Raw genomic sequence first — 22316 nt, forward strand, 5'->3', positions numbered from 1 at the left:
GACCTTTTAAGAGAGCCTGTGGTGACCGTACAGTTTTGAATTGAAAGAAGGCAGATTTAAATAATATGTAAGGAAGAAATTTTTTATGAAGAGTGTAGTAAGACACTAGCACAGGTTGCCCAGAGAAGCTGTAGATGCCCCATCACTGGAAAGGTTTAAGGCTAGGTTGGATGGGGCTTTGAGCGACCTGGTCTAGTGAATGATGTCCCTGCCCATGGTAAGGGATTTGAACAAGGTCACTCTCTGGAACTTCAGGGCTCTGAAGGTCACTTCCAACCCAAACCCAAACCATTCTCTGATACTATGATTCTCACATGTCTGAGCAGCAGTTTTGGGCAGGCTTTGTCCCTTGACAGAAGCAGAAGTGTGGGGCTTCATCAGGTGCTGGTGCTGGGGCTCTGTTACAGGTTGGGACTGACTCGTGGCAGGTTTCTTATTAGATGGATATAGTGCAGTTGTGAGGAGGAAGTGAGAAATGGCATGCTGGATTTTGTCTTTCTAGGAAGTTCTATCCAGTGAAACACCATGAGATAAAAGTATGTGGAGGGAAAATACAAGTTTGAGACATATCCAAAGTTCCCTTAAAACTGTCTTTTTTTGACAGTTTACATTGTAGGACCTACTAGGCTGCACTCAGGTACAGCCATCTGTACTTTATAGGGGAGTTAGAAGAAGAATGTGCATACAGCCTGCAAGCACCTCCAGCTAACATCACCATTGTGACAGAGGCTGGGCAGACCACACTGTGTATGGAGAGTAGCTCCTGCTCACCCACCGACCTGCCAGTACATGCCACACAAGAAGCCAGGTGTTCATCTCCACCTTTCATCCTGTGAACCACAGGGATGCCTTTTCCTGTCCAAATAACTCCTTGTCTCAGATTTCCAGCTGGTTCCTCCTAGAAACCCAGTTTCTTCTTTGCTTACCACAGGACCTGCGACTTTTATACAGCTGGTGGTGAGAGGGATAAGGACAGCTGAGGGCTGCCCAGGGAAGTGGTGGAGTCACCATCCCTGGAAGTGTTCAAAGAAAAGAGTGACATGACACTTAGTGCAACGATTTAGCTGACATGGTGGTATTTGGTCAAACTTGATGATCTTGGAGGTCTTTTCCAATCTTAATGATTCTGTGACTATGACAGAGTGGGCTATGGGGGAAGGAAGACAGATGGACAGAGAGGTGGAGCAATGACTATGGCTGTGTTCACAGGCAGGGACAGATGATTAGGTGGACTGAGCTGCAGATAGGTAGGTAGAAATATCTCCAGCACTTCTTACTATTTCAGAACAGCCACCAATGCATCTTGCTTACAGGCTGGTGTCACCCTCTGCTCTTCACAGGACATGGATAACAGCAGATGACAAAACAGGCTTCTGTGTGTCAGAAAGCAAAGGCTGCCCCAGCTGCCTGCAGGTGGGAAGTCGAGTCTCCAACGTGTGTTTTATCACATCTCAGAAGAGACATTTCAAGTGCAGTGGCAGAATTACATCCTTGAAGGAATTTCTTTTCCCATGACCTTGAAGAGACATGCAGGAAGAAAGGTGTCAGAGGTGAGGGAGGCCCAGCATCAATGAGAACAGCCCCTGCCTCATTCCCAACTGCACAATTCTTCATTTTTGATTAGCAATATTAATAATCAGTTAATAGGATGATAGAATCATAGAATCCCAGATGGGTTTGGGTTGAAAGGGACCTTTAAAGGTCATCCTGCCCAACTCCCCTACTATGGGCAGTAACACTTTCCACTAGACCATGTTGTTCCAAGCCCCGTCCAACCTGGCCTTGGACACTTCCAGGGATGGGGCAGCCACAGCTTCTCTAGGCATTTATTTCAGCTCTTTTAACGAACTAATTTATTGCCCTGACGAACTCCTCGGGTTACCGTCTGCCCGCTCCTGCCCAGCTCAGCGTTGTACCTGCTGCCGGGGTGCTCCCGCTTGGCTGCGCAGCTCCTCAGCTTTTTTCCGTCCCCTCGTGTCTCCCGCTCCGCTCCACGCGGGTTTTCCAGCTCGTTCCAGGGAGCGGCCCCGCCCCCTGCGGCGCTGGCCCTTTTAGTGCCCCTCCCTTCCGCCGGGGGGCGCCGTCTGCGGGGGGAGGAAGGGCGCGTGCGCCGTCGGCGCTGCCAGGCGCATGCGCGGCTCAGCCATGCGGGTGGTGGTGGGTGAGTGGGGGGGCCCTGCTGAGGGGGGACAGTGAGAGCGTGCGGGGACATCGTGAGCGTGCAGGGTCAGTGAGTGTGCGGGGGGACAGTGAGAGTGTGCGGGGGGACAGTGAGCGTGCAGGGTCAGTGAGTGTGCGGGGGGACAGTGAGAGTGTGCGGGGACACCGTGAGCGTGCAGGGTCAGTGAGTGTGCGGGGACACAGTGAGCGTGTGCGGGGACACAGTGAGCGTGCGGGGTCAGTGAGCGTGCGGGGTCAGTGAGCGTGCGGGGTCAGTGAGCGTGCGGGGAGACCTTGAGCGTGCGGGGACACCGTGAGCGTGCGGGGAGACCTTGAGCGTGCGGGGACACCGTGAGCGTGCGGGGAGACCTTGAGCGTGCGGGGTCAGTGAGCGTGCGGGGTCAGTGAGCGTGCGGGGTCAGTGAGCGTGCGGGAAGACCTTGAGCGTGCGGGGACACCGTGAGCGTGCAGGGGGACCGTGAGTGTGCGGGGTCAGTGAGCGTGGGCAGCCCTGTGATCGCGACGCAGTTTTGAAGGGCCCATGGTGCGGGGCCCGGCGGGGGGGCGCCCTGGGCCCGCAGTGATGCCCCCGCAGCCGGGGTCCAGATCCTGGGTGACGGCCTATCTGTCTCTCCCCAGGTGGAGGGACTGGCTTCGTGGGCAGAGCCCTGACCCAGCTGCTGCGGAGCCGCGGGCACCAAGTGACCCACGTGTCTCGACAGGGGGGCAAGGATCGGATCAGCTGGGTGCGAGATGAGAGCGGTCACAGGAGGGGGCCGTGGCAGGGCCGAGGAACAAGCCCGCTGACCCTGGCCTGCCATGGCATAGAGGGAATCTGCCGCAGGGAATCTGACTCCTATGGATGTACTTTTGGGCTCCTGGGTGCTCCATGGGTCACAGTCATTGGAATGGGTACTGCTGTAGTTCCAAGGAGCATTCTCCATTCATGCTTGTGCTCCAGGCAGTGTCAGGAAGGAACTGACTGGAATTCTTAGGAGCCTGCCCTGCTTGGTTGTTGGGAAGGCTTGAGCAGAGGGGAGGCTTGATATGTGATGTTTCTGTTACTCCTGCCTAGGAAGAGTTGTCCCGCACTGGACTGCCCCTGTGTGATGCCGTGGTCAACTTGGCTGGTGAAAATGTGCTCAACCCTTTCCGCAGGTAACTTGATCTCCCATAGTGGTGTTGGGACAAGGTGAAGGCAAGACAGTCCGGTGCTTGTCAGGGAATGTGGAAAGGGAGGAAACAACATGTCCAGGAAGCTATTGGGTTAACTAACTGTTGACATCTGTATCCTCAAGTATCCAAAACATTTCTGTGGGCCTGTTAGGTCCTGAGAGACCTTTGGAAGAAAGGTTCCTTTCTGAATCTACAGCTGGAAGTCAGAAAAATTAGTTCTACTTTTCCAAAAGGACATTGGATGCCTCCATTTGATAATGCAAAATCAGAACCAAAGTTTGACTTCTATGAGGAACACCATCTCTGTTGTCCAGCTGCTCTGCTGCCTTTGTCCTAAGGCAGTCCAAAACTCACAATGTTTTGAGGGAAGTGAAGATCAACCATCTCCCAAAGTTCCCCTGCATTTAGGTTATAAGGTCACATGTCCTCCCGCTGCTCTGGGGTGGGGGGAGTTCCCATGACTCCTCCTGTGCTTGTGAGCAGGTGTCTGCCGGGTTCCCGCTTGGTGCTGTTGTTTCCTAGGTTGTCCTTGTGAGGAATATAATCTGTGGCTCTCCCTTTCCCAGATGGGATGATGCCTTCTGCAGGGAAGTCATCAGCAGCCGGGTTGAGACCACAAAGACCTTGGCCAAAGCCATTGTTGATGCTGAACAGCCACCCCGTGCTTGGGTCCTCGTCACTGGCGTAGGTATTGGTTGGGCCCGGCCAAGATATGACTCATGCTGACCTGGAGAGCTTTTACCTCCAGACAGAAACACGCTTCCAGGGGAACACATCTTGCCCTGAAATGTCAGCTTTATTGCCATCAACGTCACTGTGTTTAGGCAAACCTTGATCAGGTTTTTGGTACTGCTGAAGAGGAATCTGAGTCCGTATGCTTTCTCTTGGTGTCATTAGGACAGCACCTTTTCTGTGTTTTCCTGGGAAAGCCTTTAGGCATCCTGTAGAACCGATTTGTTTAGACAAATTGTAGCACCTCAGCTGAATGCCTCTGCATATCTCCAGCTTTGCATTTTTGCTTGCTACAGTCTTGAAAGCTGATGTAGTTTATCTTCTGTAATGCCCAATTTTAGTGCAGGTGCCGTTCCGTGCAGCCAGTTCAGTGTGTTGCCTGCAGGCCTACTTGGTTTTTGGGGCTGCCAGCTCAATCTCAGTATTAGTGTATCCCACTGAACTCGTAGAGCACATCGGTAGTTGAAAAACTCATCAGCATTGCCCTGTGCTGTTCATATGGGGATGTCCCTGGTGGAGTGATGGAGTTCATGGAATCGTAGAATCCCAGAATGGTTTGGACTGGAAGGGACCTTAAAGACCATCCAGTTCCACCCCTCTGCCATAGGCAGAGACACTTTCCATCAGACCTGGTTGCTCCAAGCCCCGTCCAACCTGGTCTTGAATGCTTCCAGGGATGGGGCAGCAACAGTTTCTCTGGGCAACCTGCACTAGTGCCTTCCCACTCTCACGGAAGAATTTCTTCCTAGTATCCAATCTAAACCTACTCTGTTTGAAGCCATTTGTCCTTTTGTCAGTCATTGTCAGTAGTCTCTCTTCAACTTTCTTTTTGGCTCCCTTCAGGCACTGGAAAGCCACAAGTAGGTCACCTCGAAGCCGTTTCTTTTCCAAGCTGAACAATCCCAATTGTTTCAGCTTTTTCTCATAGAAGTTCTGGGCTCCTGAAGGCAGGGAAGATGGTCCATTGGGGAAGGGGGGTTGGTCTCATCATTCAACCCTGACCCCATTTCTGCTGTTACCCTTCAGGCTATTACTGCCCCAGTCCCACAGCTGAGTATACTGAAGACAGTCCTGGAGGGAATTTTGACTTCTTCTCACGCCTGGTGAGCTCCTGGGAGGCTGCAGCTCTCATCCCTGGGAGCCCAGCTCGTGGAGTTGTGGTGAGATCAGGTGAGATCAGGTCCCTGAGGGGCCTGTTAAGGGTGACTCTGCATTGGTTCTGGTGCAGAAGTGTGAAGAGGGGGGAAAAGGCCATCAGTTCTTCTGTCTCTTCTTGCTGGGGTCCTGTTCCAATCCAGCCCTCTAAGGAGTGTCTCCTGCTTGTAGGTCTGGGCATGAAGGAGGCTTTTGCCGTTTTGGGCAGGGGACCTGGTCTCACTCTCTTCTCCCCACAGGTGTAGTGCTGGGTCGAGGTGGTGGTGCAATCTCTCAAATGATTTGGCCTTTCCGCCTGGGACTTGGAGGCCCCTTGGGCTCTGGGCTCCAGCCCTTCCCATGGATCCATATTCGGGACCTGGCTGGGATCGTGTGTCACGCCCTGGAGAGTGAGTGCCTGCAAGGTGTCCTCAACGGTGTTGCCCCGTCCTCCTCTGCCACCTCCAACGGCACCTTTGCTCGGGAGTTTGCTGCAGCCCTGGGGCGCCCAGCCCTGCTGCCAGTGCCTGCCTGGGCTGTGCGGGCTGTCTTTGGGGCAGAGCGGGCTGTCATGCTGCTGGAGGGACAGAGGGTGCTGCCGAAACGCACCCTGGAGAGTGGCTACTGCTTCATCTTCCCTGACCTGGCTGGAGCTCTGAAGGAGATTGTGGCTTGAGGCTTCCTTGGCTGGGCTGGGCCGGGCCCTGTTTTTGTGAGCTCACATGCACTCGCCTGGGTGAAAGAGGGGAGCCCTGCCCCTTGACACTTCCCCATCCCCATCCAGAAAGAGTGAGCGATCTTTTCCCCATCTGTCTCCCTATGTGCACCCCCAGTTTGAGTCATCCCTCTTACTGCCATCTGCAATCTCTGCATTAGCTGCATTGCATTTGGGGAAGGGCACAAGCCCCTCAAAGGATTGTGACTGTGGAATTGCACATCTTTCTTTTTCCACAATGTGCATGTGAACTGCTGGCAAAGTAGCTGGGGGTGGAATGTCTTCTTCCCTGAGAGGTGGGTGGCAGCAGGAAACTGGTTGTAGTTATTAGCTGTTGTAATTCTTCCATGGTACTGGAAGTTTTTCCCCATCTTTTCTTCGTGATGACATAGATACCTACTTACGCTCTTCTGCTTTGCCTTTCTCAATCTCAGTGGTTGTGCTGGTTTAAAGGTAAACCGTCAGGGGAAATGAACCCAACTCAAAAGAGATTGTAAGTCAGAATAACAATTTAATAAAAATAATACAATAAATACAATTATAGAGACGAACAATTGGTTTTAGCCCACAAAAACCCAGATGTATAACCCAGCACCCTGGGGCACGAACAGAATGTTGTTTGTTGGCTCCCATGCTGAGCTCCACGTTATTCCCTGAGTCCAAAAGTAAAAGGAGAGGAGAAAAACATGTTGGTGCGAGTGATGGTTGCAGTCTGGTTGAGTGGTGGTCACAGTCCAGTCGAGGTTCTGGTCCTTCTCTGGATCCCATGGGTGGTACCAGAAGTCCCAAGACATAAGAGCGAGTTCCTGCTGGCTCCCAGAGCTGCTACCACAGGCTGTGGTGCCTGCTCCCTCTCTCCCCCATCTGACTTCAGTATTGGTCCCAAATCCATGCATGCCGGCCCCCCAGTAGCTGGCACTTAGCCCTTGCAGTGCTCACATGGGACAGTGAGGTTGCTCAGAGAGTTATGGAAAGATAGAATAAGCCAGGATGCGTTGTGGTCATGTATAGAGCTCAGTCAGACCAGCACTGACTGGCCCTGTTTTACACCCACCCAGCCTCTTATAACCCTTTTCTGTCTAACCCCCTTTTGGCTGCTCACTACCCCTGCCTGTTCCCTCAACAACTAACACATCCAACATCCTGGCTACTCAAGTTTGTATCCTTAGTTGCAAAGTCCTGGCTGCCTATAGCTTGAGAGCTCGTCAGTTGGTGTGAATGGTGCCATTTTTTTCTGGTTATTGGCTTTGTTAATGTTAATAGGTCAGGTTTTCTAACTCTCTTTTGTTTCCCTCCCTTTCCTTCCCTACTGTAAAAATAAATGTTCTCAGCCTTACCCCTTCAGGTGACTGATCAGGTTTGTTTTTATCACGTCTGGCTCCCCATCATGTGTCTGGTTTATCTCTGTGTTGTTTATGGCTCCTTTGACCAGATATCCCTAAATGAGGAGACATGCTCCTTCCACATCCCCTGATACTGCCCCACTGCCAGGAATTTTGGCAGAAGCTGCACTCCTCCTTGATCTGCTGGAGCCCAAATGGGCCTCCCTGTGGGCTGTGCTCATGGGGGCGATGACCCCTCTGGGCATTGAAGGGGTTGGCTGTGTGTGTGCAGGGGCTGTGATCGCTGGCCTCATCAGAGGCAATAGGCAAGAAGATGCTGAGGCATTTAAAATCAGTAACACCTCTGTAAGTGTATCAGTTTGTACAGGCAAGTCCAGTGTATGATAGGTGCATCTCTCCAGGCACCGGGATGTGGGATGTCTGTGGCTGAATGGATCCTGGGGTTTTGGTCTCATTCCAGCCAAGCTGAGTGATCTGCACTGGTGCCTTGCTTTGCAGTTAGCTTTGGGCTGACTGCTGAGTTGCATCACAGTATCAAAAACAGCTTAATTCGGAGTTTTTGGAACCACTGATAGTTCTGCACCATTTGCGTTGTTAGTCCACCTTACACATTCTTTCACAAATTGTGAGACATTGCTGTTTTCCTAATAAAAGTTGTCATTTCCCCTCCTTGTACCTCTTTATTTCCACTGAACCATGGTTGAGACTTGACTGGGACAATTTTCTGAGATTGTAGGAACATGTTGTGATTACCCGTCCTATAGATTTCCCAGTCTAACCCAAACATCCCCTCTCACAGCTTAAAAATTGTAAATCTGAAGCTGAAATCCAAAGCAAACCTGTAGCTCCCAAACTCCATAATGTAGACTCCAACCGCATACTTGCGCTCTTCTCCTACCTACCTGTAGGGAGCATGTATTGGTTCAAAACACACACGCGCGCACACACACACAGTCTCAGAAACATGGACAAAGACATACACGTTCCTCACAATTGAAATCGGTAGTACTTGGGCAGGAGGGAGGGAAAGAAAATCTGTTGACTAGGATAACTATCATTCAATGCAGTTATTTCCTTTTTAAGGTCAAGGATTTCTTGTATGAAAAATCAAAAGGACCAAACAAGGCCTATCATTAGTTATGGTATTTCAGGATAGTGTTTTTTCATACTTGGTAGTATGCTAATCTGCCTTCATTGTTCATGGGTATATTGTCCTAGCAACCCATATTGTACTGGATCATTTGGATCCCAGTTAGGGTTTTGTTTCGTTGCAGGTGCAATGGCTTTTTTCCTTGTGGGGATGACAACTGATCAGTATGTGGCCATCTATGTGCCACTGTGCTACTTGTCTATCATGAACTGGAATATGTGCATAGGATTGGTGGCAACTGCATGGTTCAGTGGATTTCTTCATTCTATTGTACAGATTGATTTTTTTCTCCAGCTACTATTTTGTGGTCCAAATGTACTGGACAATTTCTACTGTGATGTCCCTCAAGTCATCAAACTGGCCTGCACTGATACTCTCATGGCTGAACTACAGATAGTGTTTAATAGTAGAGTGATTATTATTACTCTTTTTGTAATTTCTTACACTGACATCTTGCTTAAGATAAGGACATGCACCACAGAAGGGAAATGGAAAGCCCTTGTGTACCTGTGGAACCCAGATAACTGTTGTGAACTTAATATTCATCCCCTGCATCTTCATCTATGCCCAACCTTATAAGAAATTCCCTAGGGACAAGGTGGCCTCCCTTGTTTATACTGTGGTCTCTCCAATGGTAAATCCAATGACTCACACATTGAAAAACACTGAGATGAAAAAGGCCATGAGGAGAACACTGGGAAAAATATTTCTCTCTGGAGGAATACAGAAACCAGACCAGACAGCAGATCCAAAGACATCAGGTCTGGTGCTTCCATGAGAAAACTGTATTCATCTCTCCTTCAGTAAGTGAGCAACTTTCTAGGTGTGAGATGAAGGCAACATTCACCTCCCATCAGCTTAGGAAGGTCAGTCACATGTTTTCTTGTCCTCCATGGAATGTGCAGTATGGTGTGATTTCTAGAGCCTAATAAGAGTTTTCTGCAATAAATGACCTGCAAAGACGTCACCATGGCACACCCGGGGTACTGACCATGTGAGGGGCCCTAACCTCGCCCTTGTTCTCTCTGGTGGAAATCACAGCTGGGCATTCCACTCCAGCATGTCTCACTTCTCTTCAGCAATCTAGTGTAGTTTCATCTCTAGGTTAGCATACCAGAAAACTAGCTTGGTAAACTTGATTTTTATATTTGCTTGTCACATAGTTACAAAGGGTCTTTATAGTAGAGTCAGATGTAGGTTCATTGTACTCCTTTTCCCTCTCTTATCCTCACTTTGGATGGACTGTGTAGATTTTAGGATCAGTCCTGGAAGGAAGCGTCCTGGTCCCACATTAGACAACATGGAGCTGGTTGAGGGATAAGATTGTCCCAGGGCTCGCTCAAGGGTGCTTCAGGGATGGAGGTTCTGCCCCCACACCATTCCCCTCTTCTTTGCTCTGCCCCATCCTCCAGTTTCATCTCAGCAATCCTCACATGATCATGGTTTCCTACAAATCCAGAGTCTTCTACACAGAACAGGCATTCTGAACATAATGCTAAAGAAGGACAAATGTGACAAGTGAGGAGGCAGACCTCCCATGGTGTTTCTGAATCACTAAGAAATTAAAATTTATTTGTAGATCCTGATAGAAGATCTAAAATTTTCTTTTGAGGAAATATCAGGCCCAAAACTGGGCCACCTGGAACCAGGAAGAGACCTGGGGGAGCAGGATGGATGTAGAGAGGAGAAAATTCTGTCTGCAGGAATATCTGACATCACCTCATGGAGAATGTTGTATGGAGGAGAAAACTTAGAAGTTTCTCAGATCTGCCACAGAAAGTGCTGCTGAACACCAAGCCACCCAACCTACAAATGACCTCAAACTCAGAATTAGCATAGTCCTTTGGGTCTCAGATACAGCTAAGTGTCCTTATGCCTCATATGGTAGGCTAACAAGGCCACGAAGGGCCTGTGTAGTAGGTGCCAGAGGTAATGAAGGTCTGTGCACTGCAGGTGCCACCAAATCCCCTTCAAAGGAGCCGGATGTCAATACTTCTGGTCTGTTGTCTGAGGAGCTCTTAGGTGACATAGACTGGTTGTCTTTCACTTCTGAAGGAGTGCTGAAGGACTGCTTTCAGGGTCAGTTGTGTGACAGGAGTGCAAAGGGACAGAAACTCTGCACCAGAAAGCATGAGGCTGCTCAGAATGGTGGTAACTGTGCTCCTTAAGGATCATGCTTCTCAAGGACCATGGAGCCAACCCTGGGTGAAGAAATTTCCCCAGTACATCAAATCTGATCATGGACACCATCCCAGATTGGGGATGCTACTGTCCAGGTGTAGGTGCCTCTTGCTGGGTTTAGAGGGATGGTGGCACCATGTGTGGGAAACAAGCTGTGGTCAAGGCACTGAGTTGACAGGTGGAAGGATTGCAAGAAGGGACAGAGCAGAGATGATAGCAAAGTCCTTTACAGCGTTGATGGACATGCAGCTGGAAGGCACGCTTTACTGAGTGGTGAGTAAGACTCAGGGTGGGAGAGGCTGGATGCTTGTGGCCTCTGACAGGAGATGTTCTCTTTGTAAGGCACTTCTTTTCTTTTGCCAGAGGACAGGTAGGAGAGTTAAGAAAGGGGATAAGCAAATAATAATAATAATAATAATAATAATAATAATAAAACCTACTTCATATACAGCTATATTTGGATTCTTATAGCACACAACAGAAAAGGTTTCATGAGGACTGAGTCCATAATATGATGAGTGAGCAGCTGACTGACAGGTCAGGCTCAAAGAGGCTGCATGGAGGTCAAGGCCATAATCATGAGCAGAAAAGCTTCAGCTGCTCCTAGGAAGTGGAGGAAGAAAAGCTGGGCCATGCAGGCCCATAGGAGATGGTCTTATGGCGTGAGAAAAAGGCAGCCAACATTTTGGGCAGGGTCACAAAACAGTAGCAGATACCCAAGAATGCCAAATTGGCCAGGAAAAAAAAATGAGTGATTTCAGCTGGGAATTCTCTCAAATTGCAAAAATGGTAATGGCATTGCCTGGCAGAATGATCGTATAGAAAAGCAGGAAGGAGTAGAAGAGAATAATCTGAACTTCACAGGTTTGGGACAATCCCAAAATAACAAACTCTGTAACTACTGTGTAGTTTTCATATTCCATTTTCACTCTGCAGAACCCTGAAAAAAAAGACAGTAATCATGAAAATAAAAAAAAAACATTTACAGTCCAGTGCAAATCTACAGAAATGTTTGAACAACTTAGGGCATATTTGGATTGCCTAAAATGCGTACCCTTTTCCCATTTCCTGGTGTTAGGGAATTCCTAATGGTGAAATACTTGAAAACCTGTAATTTAGATTCCTGTTAACTTGGGCATTTTATTGAAAATCTCTGGGTCCATTGAGTTCAACCTATGACTAGACACCACCACGTGAACTAGACCATAGCACTAAGTGCCACATCCAGTCTTTTCTTAAACACATCTGGAGATGGTGACTCCACCACCTCCCTGGGCACCCCATTCCAATGTCAGAGAGTTGGAGAGGTCACACCTGAGCCTCCTTTTCTCCAGACTAAACACACCCAGGTCCCTCAGCTGCTGCTCCTCCTTCCTTTTCTTCTTTCTTTTTCCTATTTTTCTTTTTGTTTATGTTTTTATTTTTATTTTTCTCTTTCTTTCTTCCTTTCTTCCTCTCTCTTTTTCTTTTCTCTCTCTCTCTCTCTTCCTTCCTCCCTCCCTTCCTCCCTTTCCTCCTTCCTTCCTTCCTTCCTTCCTTCCTTCCTTCTCTCTTTCTCTCTCTTTTCCCATGATTTTTCTTTTAATTTGTGCTGACATTATATCAAAGGGTCTGATGTATCAGAACTGAGAGGTGTTTGTTTCTTTTCACTGCATACAAAGAATGGGTAGGTCACACCTAAAGATATACAGTCCATGTGTCTAAAGTTAAGTGAAATTAATTCCACAGTGCCATATTTATGGAATGAGGTGGCTGGATTGTAGTCAAATTACCTGCAAAGGGAAAGGTGTGCATGAGACTCCTTGTACCCACATCCTCGTACCTTTGTTCCTTGATAAAGGAGTCTTGGAAAAGCCACCTGCTATTCATGTGTGAATTGCATGATCCAAGCTCACATGGGTCATGCTCACTGGTTCACTTTGCCCACTTGTGGGTTGCCTGAGGGAGTTTGTAACTCAGCCATGGCTCAAGGCTTGCTCTCCCTTAGAGCCTCCTTGAGGAGATCAAGTGCTCCCATGGCAGGAGGTGATCTTGACAGAACCATAAGCTGTGGCAGCATGTCAAGAGCTCATTTTTGTCAAAAAAAGTTAATTAATTAGTTATTAAATACTATTTCACACAGACTTCTGAAAATAATAGAAAGGAATGAAAATGTTGAAACGTATTATTTTTGTTAAAATGCGTTCTTCCATAAAAATGCATTCAGAGTAAGTGAAACATATTTTAGACATGGTAATATCTAAAGATATGGTAATGTCCTTCATAACATAAGGAAACTAACTTTCTTACCTTTTACTTATCTTTCTTTTTTCTTTTACTAGATCTCCCTTTAAACCAAAACTCATACTGTTTTCATTAGAAGCATTACCTAAGGTATCACAAATATGGTACACTTATTTCATTTGTTTACTCTGGATAGCATGCTGGGTGTAGTTTGTTGTGTGCACACATACCAGATGAACATACATAGTTGCATACATATGCATTAATATTTAAAGGCTGGGGAAGAGCCAACAAAATGCCTTTGCAACTTCTGTTTCTTCTTTATTTTTGTCCAAAACATGAGTTTGGCTCTATTACAGCTTATTGTGAACTCTGAATGAAACTAATTGTTTAAATTAATTTCTGATAGGCACCTAAGGAACCAGATATGGGCACTATCTTGGTTCATGAGAAGCCTAATACTGTGGGACAGCAGCACCTGACAAAAAATTCCCACCTTTCCAAGATCTGTGCCGTGGTGGTTCTGAGGAGGACAATGCCTGTACTGGGTTCTGTGACATATTTACCAAAATCTCTCTGTCTTCCTCATGTAATCTCAATACTGTATGCTAGGGTTTGGATCAACCTTATGGGAATGTCCCCTACAGAGTCCCATGCCTGTCTCTTTGAGGCATAGAAAAACTATATAAAATTAATACTAGCTTGAAATCAGATTAGGCATGTTAAATCAATAGTTCAAATATTGGGGTTGGGGAAATGCACCCAGCCACAAACTTCTGCCTTAGTCTATTTGTGCAGTTCTGATCCACTAAAAGGCATAATTTAACCAGAACTTCCCTTCTTTATAGAGGTGTAAGTGAGCTCAGCTCTAGCAAAATCAAGGGCTCCTTCCAAAATACCAAAAATCGGTGCTCCTTCCTCGGTGTGAAATTCTGATTTACAGAAGCCAAAGACCTGTCTCACTGTTTACCAAGCCAGTTTCTATTTGGAGTATCTTTCATGCAGACATGACATATGGAGATAGGGAGCAGAAGAGATGAGTTCAGGAAACACGGTAAGTTGCTGACAGTTTTTGATGGGAGGGCCCTGCAGCAGTTATAAAAAAGGTTTATGCTAAACTGATGAATGATTTTGGATGTCTCTTTCTTCTTGGACTGCAGTCTGAAACATCTTTAAGAGAGGCATGAATTTAAAAGCTTGAATCATTTGAAATGCGATGTCCCTTAAAGTGATTCAGGCTAATTACACTACTGTTATTTTATTAGAGCAATTAAGCTTGCCTTTTTTTTTTTTTTTTTAAGAAAGGCTTCTTTCAGTATTGTCTTTTCAAGGAATAAAACAAACAAAAATATCTCTTTTGGCAGAAGTACAAATACATTAACTCCCAGAAGGAAAGTCTGTAGAAGTGTAAATGAAGTTTCATTAACTCTGTTTCTCCAGAAAAAAAGAATCAGTTAACTAAGTCAGATGACACCTCTAAACCTTCCTGGCAGAGACAGACTTTAAAGATCAGTATAACCACATTGGCAGTGAAGATTTCTTTTGCTTAACCTCAATTTGGGAACTACAGTTTGAATGTTGCAAGCTCAGGTTCAGGCTATTAACCAAGCCAAATTGCCTATTCCATTCAGAACAAGCTTCAAAACCATCCCTACATTTGAAGGTTTAGAGGAAATTTAATTCAATGTGTGGAAATAGGACTGATATATGGCAAGGTGCATGTACGTGACCTTGGGATATATGCAATTAATGCAGCACTCTATAAGGTGAAATCTTCTCAAAAGGGAGGGTGATATTAGTTCTAAATGCCTGATTTCATTCATTCATAGTCATTCTCAAAAAGGTTTCACTTGTTTCTGCTTCTACACTTCCATAACTAGTAAGACGCTTGTGTCCAAACAATCTGGTTGTTATCACTGTTGTGAAAGCCAGAGGTGTGCAAAACCCTGCTATTTCACTGCCCTTCTGCTTGTTGTGTAGGTATTTTATGGGTCCAGTCTGGTTCTTCATCTTGGTTTTATCTTTTCTGCTTCAGTTTCTTTTTTTTTTTGCATGATGCTCTGTGGCTGTTTAAATCAAATCACATGCAATGTAACAAAGCAATTAAAACACAATATTTTTTAAGTCTTTTTTCTACAGTTTCTCCTGAGGCTTTCAAACACGTATATCCATTCATACTTTGTTCATTTCCAATGTAATATTTAAGATTACAAAATTCCATAGGGCAAATTTCTCATTCCTTTGTCTCTTTGCATTGGTACCAAAAAGAAGAAACACCACCTTGGATCATTTGGCATTCAGCAGCACTGAGATATGGAATTTGCTTTGTGTTTTTTATAATGGATGTCTGTTAGCTACCTTACAGTAAAGCTCCTCAGTAGTTGCTCTTTTCTTCACAGTTGCTGCATTACTACATTCTCGTTGGACTGAACTTGATACTGGTTTGACCTGGGGACATGGAGCTGCATCAGACTCACCTCACTTGGACTGCCAGATTCAGCCTATTTACCTCTAAGAGAAAGATCTTTCCTAAGGAGTTTGTTTCTTTTTTTTTCCCCTCTAAACAAATGTGACCGGGCAGCTCACACTCACTTCTCTGTAATCACATTAAGTTAAGCTTGATCTTCCTCTGTACCATATATAGCATCTTAAAGGACAAGAGTTATTGTCATATGCTCAAATTTGGTGGGTTTTTTGTTTGGGGATTGTTTTTGGCTCCAAGTTCATGAACCATAACTCAGATATGATGTTGAATTCAAATGTGCCATTGTCCAAGACATATGGCAAAGTCATGCAGAAGTGTTTGAGAGTGCAGCAAAAGCTGTGATAACTTTGCAAGATTGTTTCTGGGGAGAAGTGTCAACTTTACTGTGTACAAAACTGAAAAGTGAATGAAATTTCCTCAGAACTGAGAGAGAAGTCATCCTGGTCAAAATCAGTCATTGCTCCAATGCTTGATCCCATAATCTACTCACTGAGGAACACAGAGGTGAAGAATCAATGGATTATAAAACATCACAACTTTCAAAATGAGAAATTCACCTTTCTTGGTGTGGTTGTTTTCTTTTACAGAGAAATGTGAAAAAAACCCAGAGAAGCAGATACTGTCAAATTAATAATTGACTTTTGCTTTTGAAAAAGAAGGAAATTTAAATAACAATAATTAGCAAGTGACTAAAATGACAATACTGTCTCTCAAGGTACTAACTGCTTGGGAAAAGTGGTTTCTGACTAATAAAACAGTGAACATGCATTATAAAAGAATCAACAGCAATAGCAAAAACATTCTGTTTCTCTTGCTGCCCTACCCCCAAGTAGGCTTGGGGTGGGCAAGAAGTTTGGAAGAGACACAGCCAGGATAGATGACCCAAATTGTTCAAAGAGGTATCTTATGTCATATGATATCATGCTCGCCAAGGAAACTGGAGGGAGTTTTTTAAAAGTAGCCATTGCTCTGAGAATAGCTCAGCATTGGCCTGCTGCTGGGGAGAGACTGCTTTGCAACACTTCTTTTTTTTTCTTTTTTTTTCTCAGCTTATTAAACAGTTCCAAACCAAAGATTTTTCACTCATTTTTTACTAACTTTTCATCCAGGGAGTTGAAATCCCTCATGCCTGTGAGAGGAAAAACAGAGAAAGGACACTGATGAATTTAAGATTTTCAACACCAAGAGAGATGATCTTTCTGTTCTCTTGGCTCAGAAACTCCCATTCTAGCAAACTCCTTATAGCCCTGCACTACACAGTGAATATTTTGTTCAGTGGAGGTAATCTGAGTTTTTGGAACTGTTTCTTCTGATCTCCAGTTTTTTACTCTGCATCTCTACCCTTAAAATCCAGTGTGACTTTACAATTAGTTGCTATCTTCATAAATAGGCTTCTGTTTGCCCAGTACTCCAGGCTTTAGCCCCTCCTCGGTGCAACAGTTCTTCCCTCTAACATTACCTTTTACCATTCACACATCTAAAGCACTTATTCCACATAGGACTGCTTTGTCTGCAGTCTCAGAGCTGTCTGATTCCTCTTCTCCACAGAGGATTACAAAGAGAAAACAAGAAAAAAACCCAAACAAACCACTCACACATTCATTCTGTCTAAGCATCACGGTAGGAACAAAGTTGCTATGAAATCTGTAACTTTCTTGGGTGTGAACAAAGGTGGGTTTACTGTAGCCACTCAGGGATTCCTGCTGCAGCAATCATTGAGAAAATAAATACTTCAGAGTACTTCAGAGTGTTTTATGGTGTAATAGTGTTTCCTGTATGTCATGGTTTGAGATAACCCCAAAAATCTAATTCCCTAGTCTAAGCTCCCTCCCACATCTCAATCTAATGTGAGATGTTTTTTTTCCAGACAAAACACACCAGACTCAAAGTGGGGGAAAGGGAATATATTACAATGACTGTACAAATAAATACTATAACACATTATACACACAATCACAACTATCTCTACCATGACATATAGTGTTTACAATGGATCAGATCTCTTCTCCCCTCCAAATAAAAGTCCAGGAGGGAAAGAAGGACAGATCCCTTCCAGTCTCAAGGCAGGAGTCTCTTCTAAGGCAGCAGATTCTCCTTCTCTTGCATGCAGCAGCTGATAGCTGGATTTCTGCCAGCACTCACGAGGGAGGTATCGAAGCTCCCTCGGCCCCCTTGACGCAGGCAAAGGGGTCTTCCGTGGGCTACGTTCACCCCAGACAAGGTCGTTCCACCACGGTCATATCACAAGACGCAGGGGGTCTTCGTGACGGTCTGGTATCTCCAGGAGATTCAAGCTCCTTGCAGGGCCTCTGTGCCACTGCCTCAGGCTGCCACCTTGGCAGCAGTGCGAGGGGGGGGAAAAGCCAAGGTCGCCCCCCTCTGCATTCCTCTCGGAGCTCTCTAGCTCCTTTCTGCAGTGCATGTCGCACTTCAAGGCTCTTTCAAGCAAGAGTCCATCATCTTCCTCCTTCCAGGAGGTCTCAAAGGAGTTTGGGGAGTGTAGTACAGTTCTTACCCCCAGAACTCTGTCTCTCAGCTGCTGACTCTCCTTCTCGACTCTCCGACACAACTCCGTGTCTTCCTTATTCAGTTGCATCTCTTCTGCTTCTCCGGTTCAGTTCTTATCTGTCCTGGCTCTCTGCCAGAGTCTCTGGACGCTGCGTCTGCCGCTGCTGTCTCTGCTCACCCACAGTAGAGAAAACATCTCCCGGCATACTACAGACACTTAGTCCAGTCTAACACTGTTCCAAGTCTCTGCAGTCCCCCCCCAGCCAGGGGCTGGGAGGCCCCAGAGGCCCCAAGGGGCTCCAAGCCCCCTTCCTCGTGGCTCTACAACATGGCCACCTCTCCTATCAACCAAACTACAACTCTTCTCTTCCGTTTGCTTGTGGTATGTTTACATTTTGCAGGAGCGCCCATTGGGCCAAACTTCAAAGCTTCCAGGGGTTTCCACCCCTTAAGGTTTACCACTTTTTTTCTTAACCTCTGGGGGAAAACAAGATTCAAACCACTACACTGTAGTATTCGTATGTTAGCCAAATGGAAACAGAATATATTGTGCATTCTTTACTTTGCAGACATCTCTGTTTCAGGGCAGATGTGATCATATCCTGCAGGGGTGTGCCCTGACCGTACATTCAGAGAGGACCTTGGATATGCTGACTGCAGTTAATTTCATTTGTACAGGCATAAGCATCTCATTCTACTTATCTCAGATTCTTGAATTAATATTCAATCATCCTCCGAGTGTGTCTAGTTGTTCTTTGTTCTAAGCAGATCTTGATGTTTAGCTCTATCACAAAAGGGGGACTATCTTTCTGAAAGGAAAGGTTCAAAGTAATTTTGGATGTCTTAAAATACCCGAGACATTTACACTGGCTTGGAAACTGGTCTGGTTCTTGGGTAGCAGTTTGGCACAAACATGTGATGACTTCTCTTCAGGTACCCTGTATCTGCACAGAGTAGCAATGTTCCCTTCTGACATTTACTACAGCAGATTAGTGCAGACTACTAATCAGAAAGCCCACAATTACATCATTTCAGCTCTTTCAGGTGTTGTTCTATTGCCTGTTATTGATCCGAGGTCCTTCGTGTCTTGTTTGCATTGTCCCGTTTGCCATAGTTTACTGCATCCAGCTCCTGTTTGCACTGCAGCTCGGCTCTGGGACAAAACAAGGCCATGATACTCCCATGTCATTTAGACAAGTCCACAGCAGTGGAACAGGTTGAAATCTAGACCAGGAAATTAAGTAGTCAAGATGAAGTAAAAGCCAGCAAGATATAAGGCCAGGCACAACATACATGCAGCACAGGCAAGACAAGAAAAAAGAAGAGAGATCAAGCTTAAACACTTCAGTCCTGAACCAATTTCCAGATGAGGTTTCCCACAGCTTTCTTACAATTTAGCTGTTTCACATCAAATTAATACAAGGTTAAACAACCATATTGTATCAGTCCTGACCTTGAACAGAGACAGCTAAACTGCTGGGGAGAGGAAAGAGGAGACAGCAGAGAGGGAGTATAAAGAAGGCCCTTACCTGCAGGTCAGAGCATTTTAAACCTGTTTCTGCACCTGTTGTCCCATCAAATCTAAAAAAGTCATCATGAGTAAACTAGGAGCATTGGTTAGAGAGTCACTGACACCTGGAAAGGCCAGGCAGGCAGGCAGAAAGTACATGGGGTTGTAAAACCATGGATCGCTGATGACTGTGACAAGGATTATGAAGTTCCTTGGAGAAAAGCATGGAGAGAAAATACTGAATAAAGAGTTATCTGTCCTATGAATCTTCCTGTTGCTGTGTTTTCTGAGGACTGCACTGTGCCAGTGATTAATCTCAGACCCTCTCTGTGAAACACCTGTGAGATTTACTCACAGGATCAAAAAAAAAGAAGACCAGAACAGTATTGTTTTGGAGATATAGGGATTGGGTCATAAGGGAATGAATTAGAAAGTTCATGGTTTATTTTACTCTGTAGATAATAATCCCACAAGCACAAGAGCAAATGTCCTTCTGTGCTAAGCTCCATAAGCCTGAATACTTGTATGTGACTTCCAACAGTATTGTGAATTACATACCAGGATCATCTCAGTAGTCAACAGGTAAAACCTGGCTAATCAATAAATTCTTTGCTCATTTTTTTTTGTTTGTTAATGGTATGTGAATTTTAGTAAGAGTAACCCATTTTTGATCTCACAGCTACAGGATCAGCAAATTACAGAGTCATGTAGGATGAAGGGATCTCCGCAAGTTTCCAGTCCAGCCTCCTGTTTAAAAGAAAATTGCTCATGGTCATATGTTTAAAAGAAAATTGCTCATGGACATATCCAGTTGAGTTTGGAGTATCTCTTAGTATCTCTGTGGCAATGTCATGCTCTGTCTTGGCTCCTATTCCGATGCCTGTCCACTCTTGGTAAAAGAAAGGTGTTTTTCAAACTGAGTTAAGCTGCCATGGTACAACTTATGTCTTATGCTCCTCACCCTGGCACTGTACACCTTCAAGAAAATTCTGAATCAGTTTTCTCTAAGCCCTTCTATTGGGTAGAGGAGGACAGCAATAAGTTCTCCCTCACAGCCTTTTCCTCTATCTCTTAATTTGTCCTCCATTGGATTTATTAAAATAATTCCATGTCTTTCTTGTTCTGGGAAGGCTGAAAATAGGGAAATGAGTCCAATGGGCTCTCACAAAGAGAGGGATCACTTCCTATAGTGACTGCTATAGGAAGCAGCAGTCACTGCTTCCTGTAGATCAGAATGTAGTTGGCCTTAGTTACTGCAAGGCCACACTGTAGAGGTACATCTTACTTGTGTATCCGGATGCACAGATATTTTTCTGGATACCAGCTATTTTCTGCTCCCAACCCCAGAGTCAGCATTGTTACATACTGTTTCTTTATCCCAGACATAAGACTTTGTGTTTGCATTTTTAAAACTTGAGAAGATTTCTTTCAGAGCATGTATATAGTCCATTCAAATAATTCTCAGTACCAGTCTGTCTTTCTAATGGGCTGTGCTGGTTTTGTCTGGGATAGTTAATTTCCTTCATGGTAGCTAGTGTAGGGGTCCTTCTACATATAGAGGGCAAATCACATTTAGAGTTTAATTCAAGTTTTTGATAGATCTCTGTAGTGGTTTAGTAATGGTATTCTCCAATTAGTGCTCCCAATAAAACCACCCCGCTTCTCACTCCGCCCTCCCCCTCCAGGTGCAGACACAAAAGGCAAAGGTTGAGATAAGAATAATTTACTGGAAAGAGCAATGAGATAAGAAAATGAATAGTACAGCAACAATATTAATAACAAAAGGTATAAGACAAAGAAACAATTTAAACAGTGTCATAGTTTTGACTTTAGGCCTTCCTTCTTGGTCGCCGGGAAGGAAGGAAGGAAGTATTCCATTCTATTCCTTTATGTAATCCAAACATATAAATATAAATATAAATATATTGTTGTGGACACACCATGTCTCTATTCATACCTGTTTCTATTATGCAATCTAATTACACATACATGAAAACAGTCTACGTTTGTTGGTCAACAGATATTTCTGAAATGTTTTCTTTCTCTTGTTCTAATACTCGCAGGTCTTGATCTCTTTAGGACCTAATTTACCCTCAGTAGTCACCAGTGCTTTTCTGAATAACGAAAAGTCAAAAATAGAAAGAAAATATTCACAATTGTAAACAAGCTATCAGTGTTAAAATCCTCATCCCAAATAAAAAATACATTCTGAGGAAGGAAGGGAGACAAATATCTGTCAGTAATGTCTATGCTCAGCATATAATTAAACCTCTCCACATAGGTCTCCCAGACTGAGGGAAGATATTCAGGTGGCTCCATTGCACATTCACAGGCATTTAATAAAGCCCATAATTGGACAAAGACTATTAGCTGGGAAGGAGCAGTTAGTTCATCCAAATGAAATCTTTAGGGAAGAAATGGATCACTTAAAAAGCATAAAAGCTCTGAAGAACTTAAAAGAGCAGAGTAATTTATAAATCAGCATGGAAAATCAGAGTATCTTAACTCATAACAGAAAATAAATCATGTGAAAAGTCATGAAAAGAGCCCCAAATTCTCAGATAGATCTGATAATTCAGCTGTTGCAAGGTATGGCAGCCCTACAGATTAAAAAAATATAAGGACCTATACTCTGTTTCCCTGTGTTTTTTTTTCGTTTTGGGTAGCAATGATGATTAAAAATTGTGAGCAAGATTACATAGGCTCCTCTGAGTAAGATGGCTTTGGTGACAACTGCTGGTAAGATACAGTGAGTGCAAAATAGTTGTGGGAACAGGACACCCAAACCTGTCTGTTCTGAGAACTCCTATCGCGGTATATTGTCATATTGTAGAAGCAGCTTGTTCCTGAACTAACTCAATAAACTTTAGGCTGCTATTTCACAAATGAAGGGCTCTGTCCCACTTAGCTCCCACCTCAGCTCTCCTGAAGGAACTCCTTGGACAAGGAAGGAGCACATCCACTTACTCTGAATGGGAGGGCGCGGGTGATGGCCTCTG

The 22316-nt window shown here is 45.1% G+C and overlaps 3 protein-coding genes and 2 long non-coding RNA genes across 11 annotated transcripts in view; 3 read left to right on the plus strand and 2 right to left on the minus strand.

Annotated features, from left to right (window-relative positions):
• The window catches only part of LOC135403129 (olfactory receptor 10A4-like), an 80904-nt gene extending 69387 nt beyond the window's left edge, over positions 1-11517 (minus strand). Inside the window, 1 exon segment of the mRNA XM_064636848.1 lies at positions 11465-11517. Coding sequence (XP_064492918.1) covers positions 11465-11514 — 50 coding nt within the window. The 5' untranslated portion in view covers positions 11515-11517.
• On the minus strand, positions 1183-2191 carry LOC135403138 (uncharacterized). The gene is made up of 2 exons (XR_010425314.1): positions 1917-2191; positions 1183-1516 (listed from the first exon to the last, which is right to left on the minus strand). It is a non-coding gene; the product is annotated as an uncharacterized LOC135403138 (long non-coding RNA).
• On the plus strand, positions 2070-7929 carry SDR39U1 (short chain dehydrogenase/reductase family 39U member 1). 7 transcript variants are annotated; one of them, XM_064636841.1, is made up of 6 exons: positions 2070-2161; positions 2800-2906; positions 3236-3318; positions 3903-4024; positions 5095-5238; positions 5463-7929. In XM_064636841.1, the coding sequence occupies exons 1-6, from the start codon at positions 2131-2133 to the stop codon at positions 5876-5878; spliced, it is 903 nt and encodes a 300-aa protein (XP_064492911.1). In that variant the 5' UTR covers positions 2070-2130; the 3' UTR covers positions 5879-7929. The 7 variants fall into 7 exon arrangements, with proteins under 7 accessions (XP_064492911.1, XP_064492915.1, XP_064492916.1 ...); XM_064636842.1 differs by lacking the exons at positions 2070-2161; positions 2800-2906 and adding an exon at positions 2913-3072; XM_064636845.1 differs by lacking the exons at positions 2800-2906; positions 3903-4024 and having other exon boundaries at positions 2096-2161.
• LOC135403132 (olfactory receptor 4D1-like) lies at positions 8030-15495 on the plus strand. The gene is given in 3 exon segments (XM_064636849.1): positions 8030-8893; positions 8895-13868; positions 15214-15495. Coding segments are annotated over 2 exon segments (750 nt in total). The 5' UTR covers positions 8030-8437; the 3' UTR covers positions 9189-13868; positions 15214-15495.
• A 934-nt stretch (positions 15496-16429) lies between these two features.
• LOC135403137 (uncharacterized) lies at positions 16430-20078 on the plus strand. Its single transcript, XR_010425313.1, has 3 exons — positions 16430-17077; positions 18321-19899; positions 19997-20078. It is a non-coding gene; the product is annotated as an uncharacterized LOC135403137 (long non-coding RNA).
• Positions 20079-22316: the final 2238 nt, after the last annotated feature.

The sequence above is a fragment of the Pseudopipra pipra genome, chromosome 26 (genome assembly GCF_036250125.1).
Source record: "Pseudopipra pipra isolate bDixPip1 chromosome 26, bDixPip1.hap1, whole genome shotgun sequence".
NCBI classification, from domain to species: Eukaryota; Metazoa; Chordata; class Aves; order Passeriformes; family Pipridae; genus Pseudopipra; species Pseudopipra pipra.

Bases quoted from the DNA above. Each gene is read 5' to 3' on its own strand.
- SDR39U1 (XM_064636841.1), top strand. From the start codon at position 2,131: ATGCGCGGCTCAGCCATGCGGGTGGTGGTGG. The intron at 3,319-3,902 runs GTAACTTGATCT...TCCCTTTCCCAG, and splicing joins GTGCTCAACCCTTTCCGCAG to ATGGGATGATGCCTTCTGCA. The intron at 4,025-5,094 runs GTATTGGTTGGG...GTTACCCTTCAG, and splicing joins GGTCCTCGTCACTGGCGTAG to GCTATTACTGCCCCAGTCCC.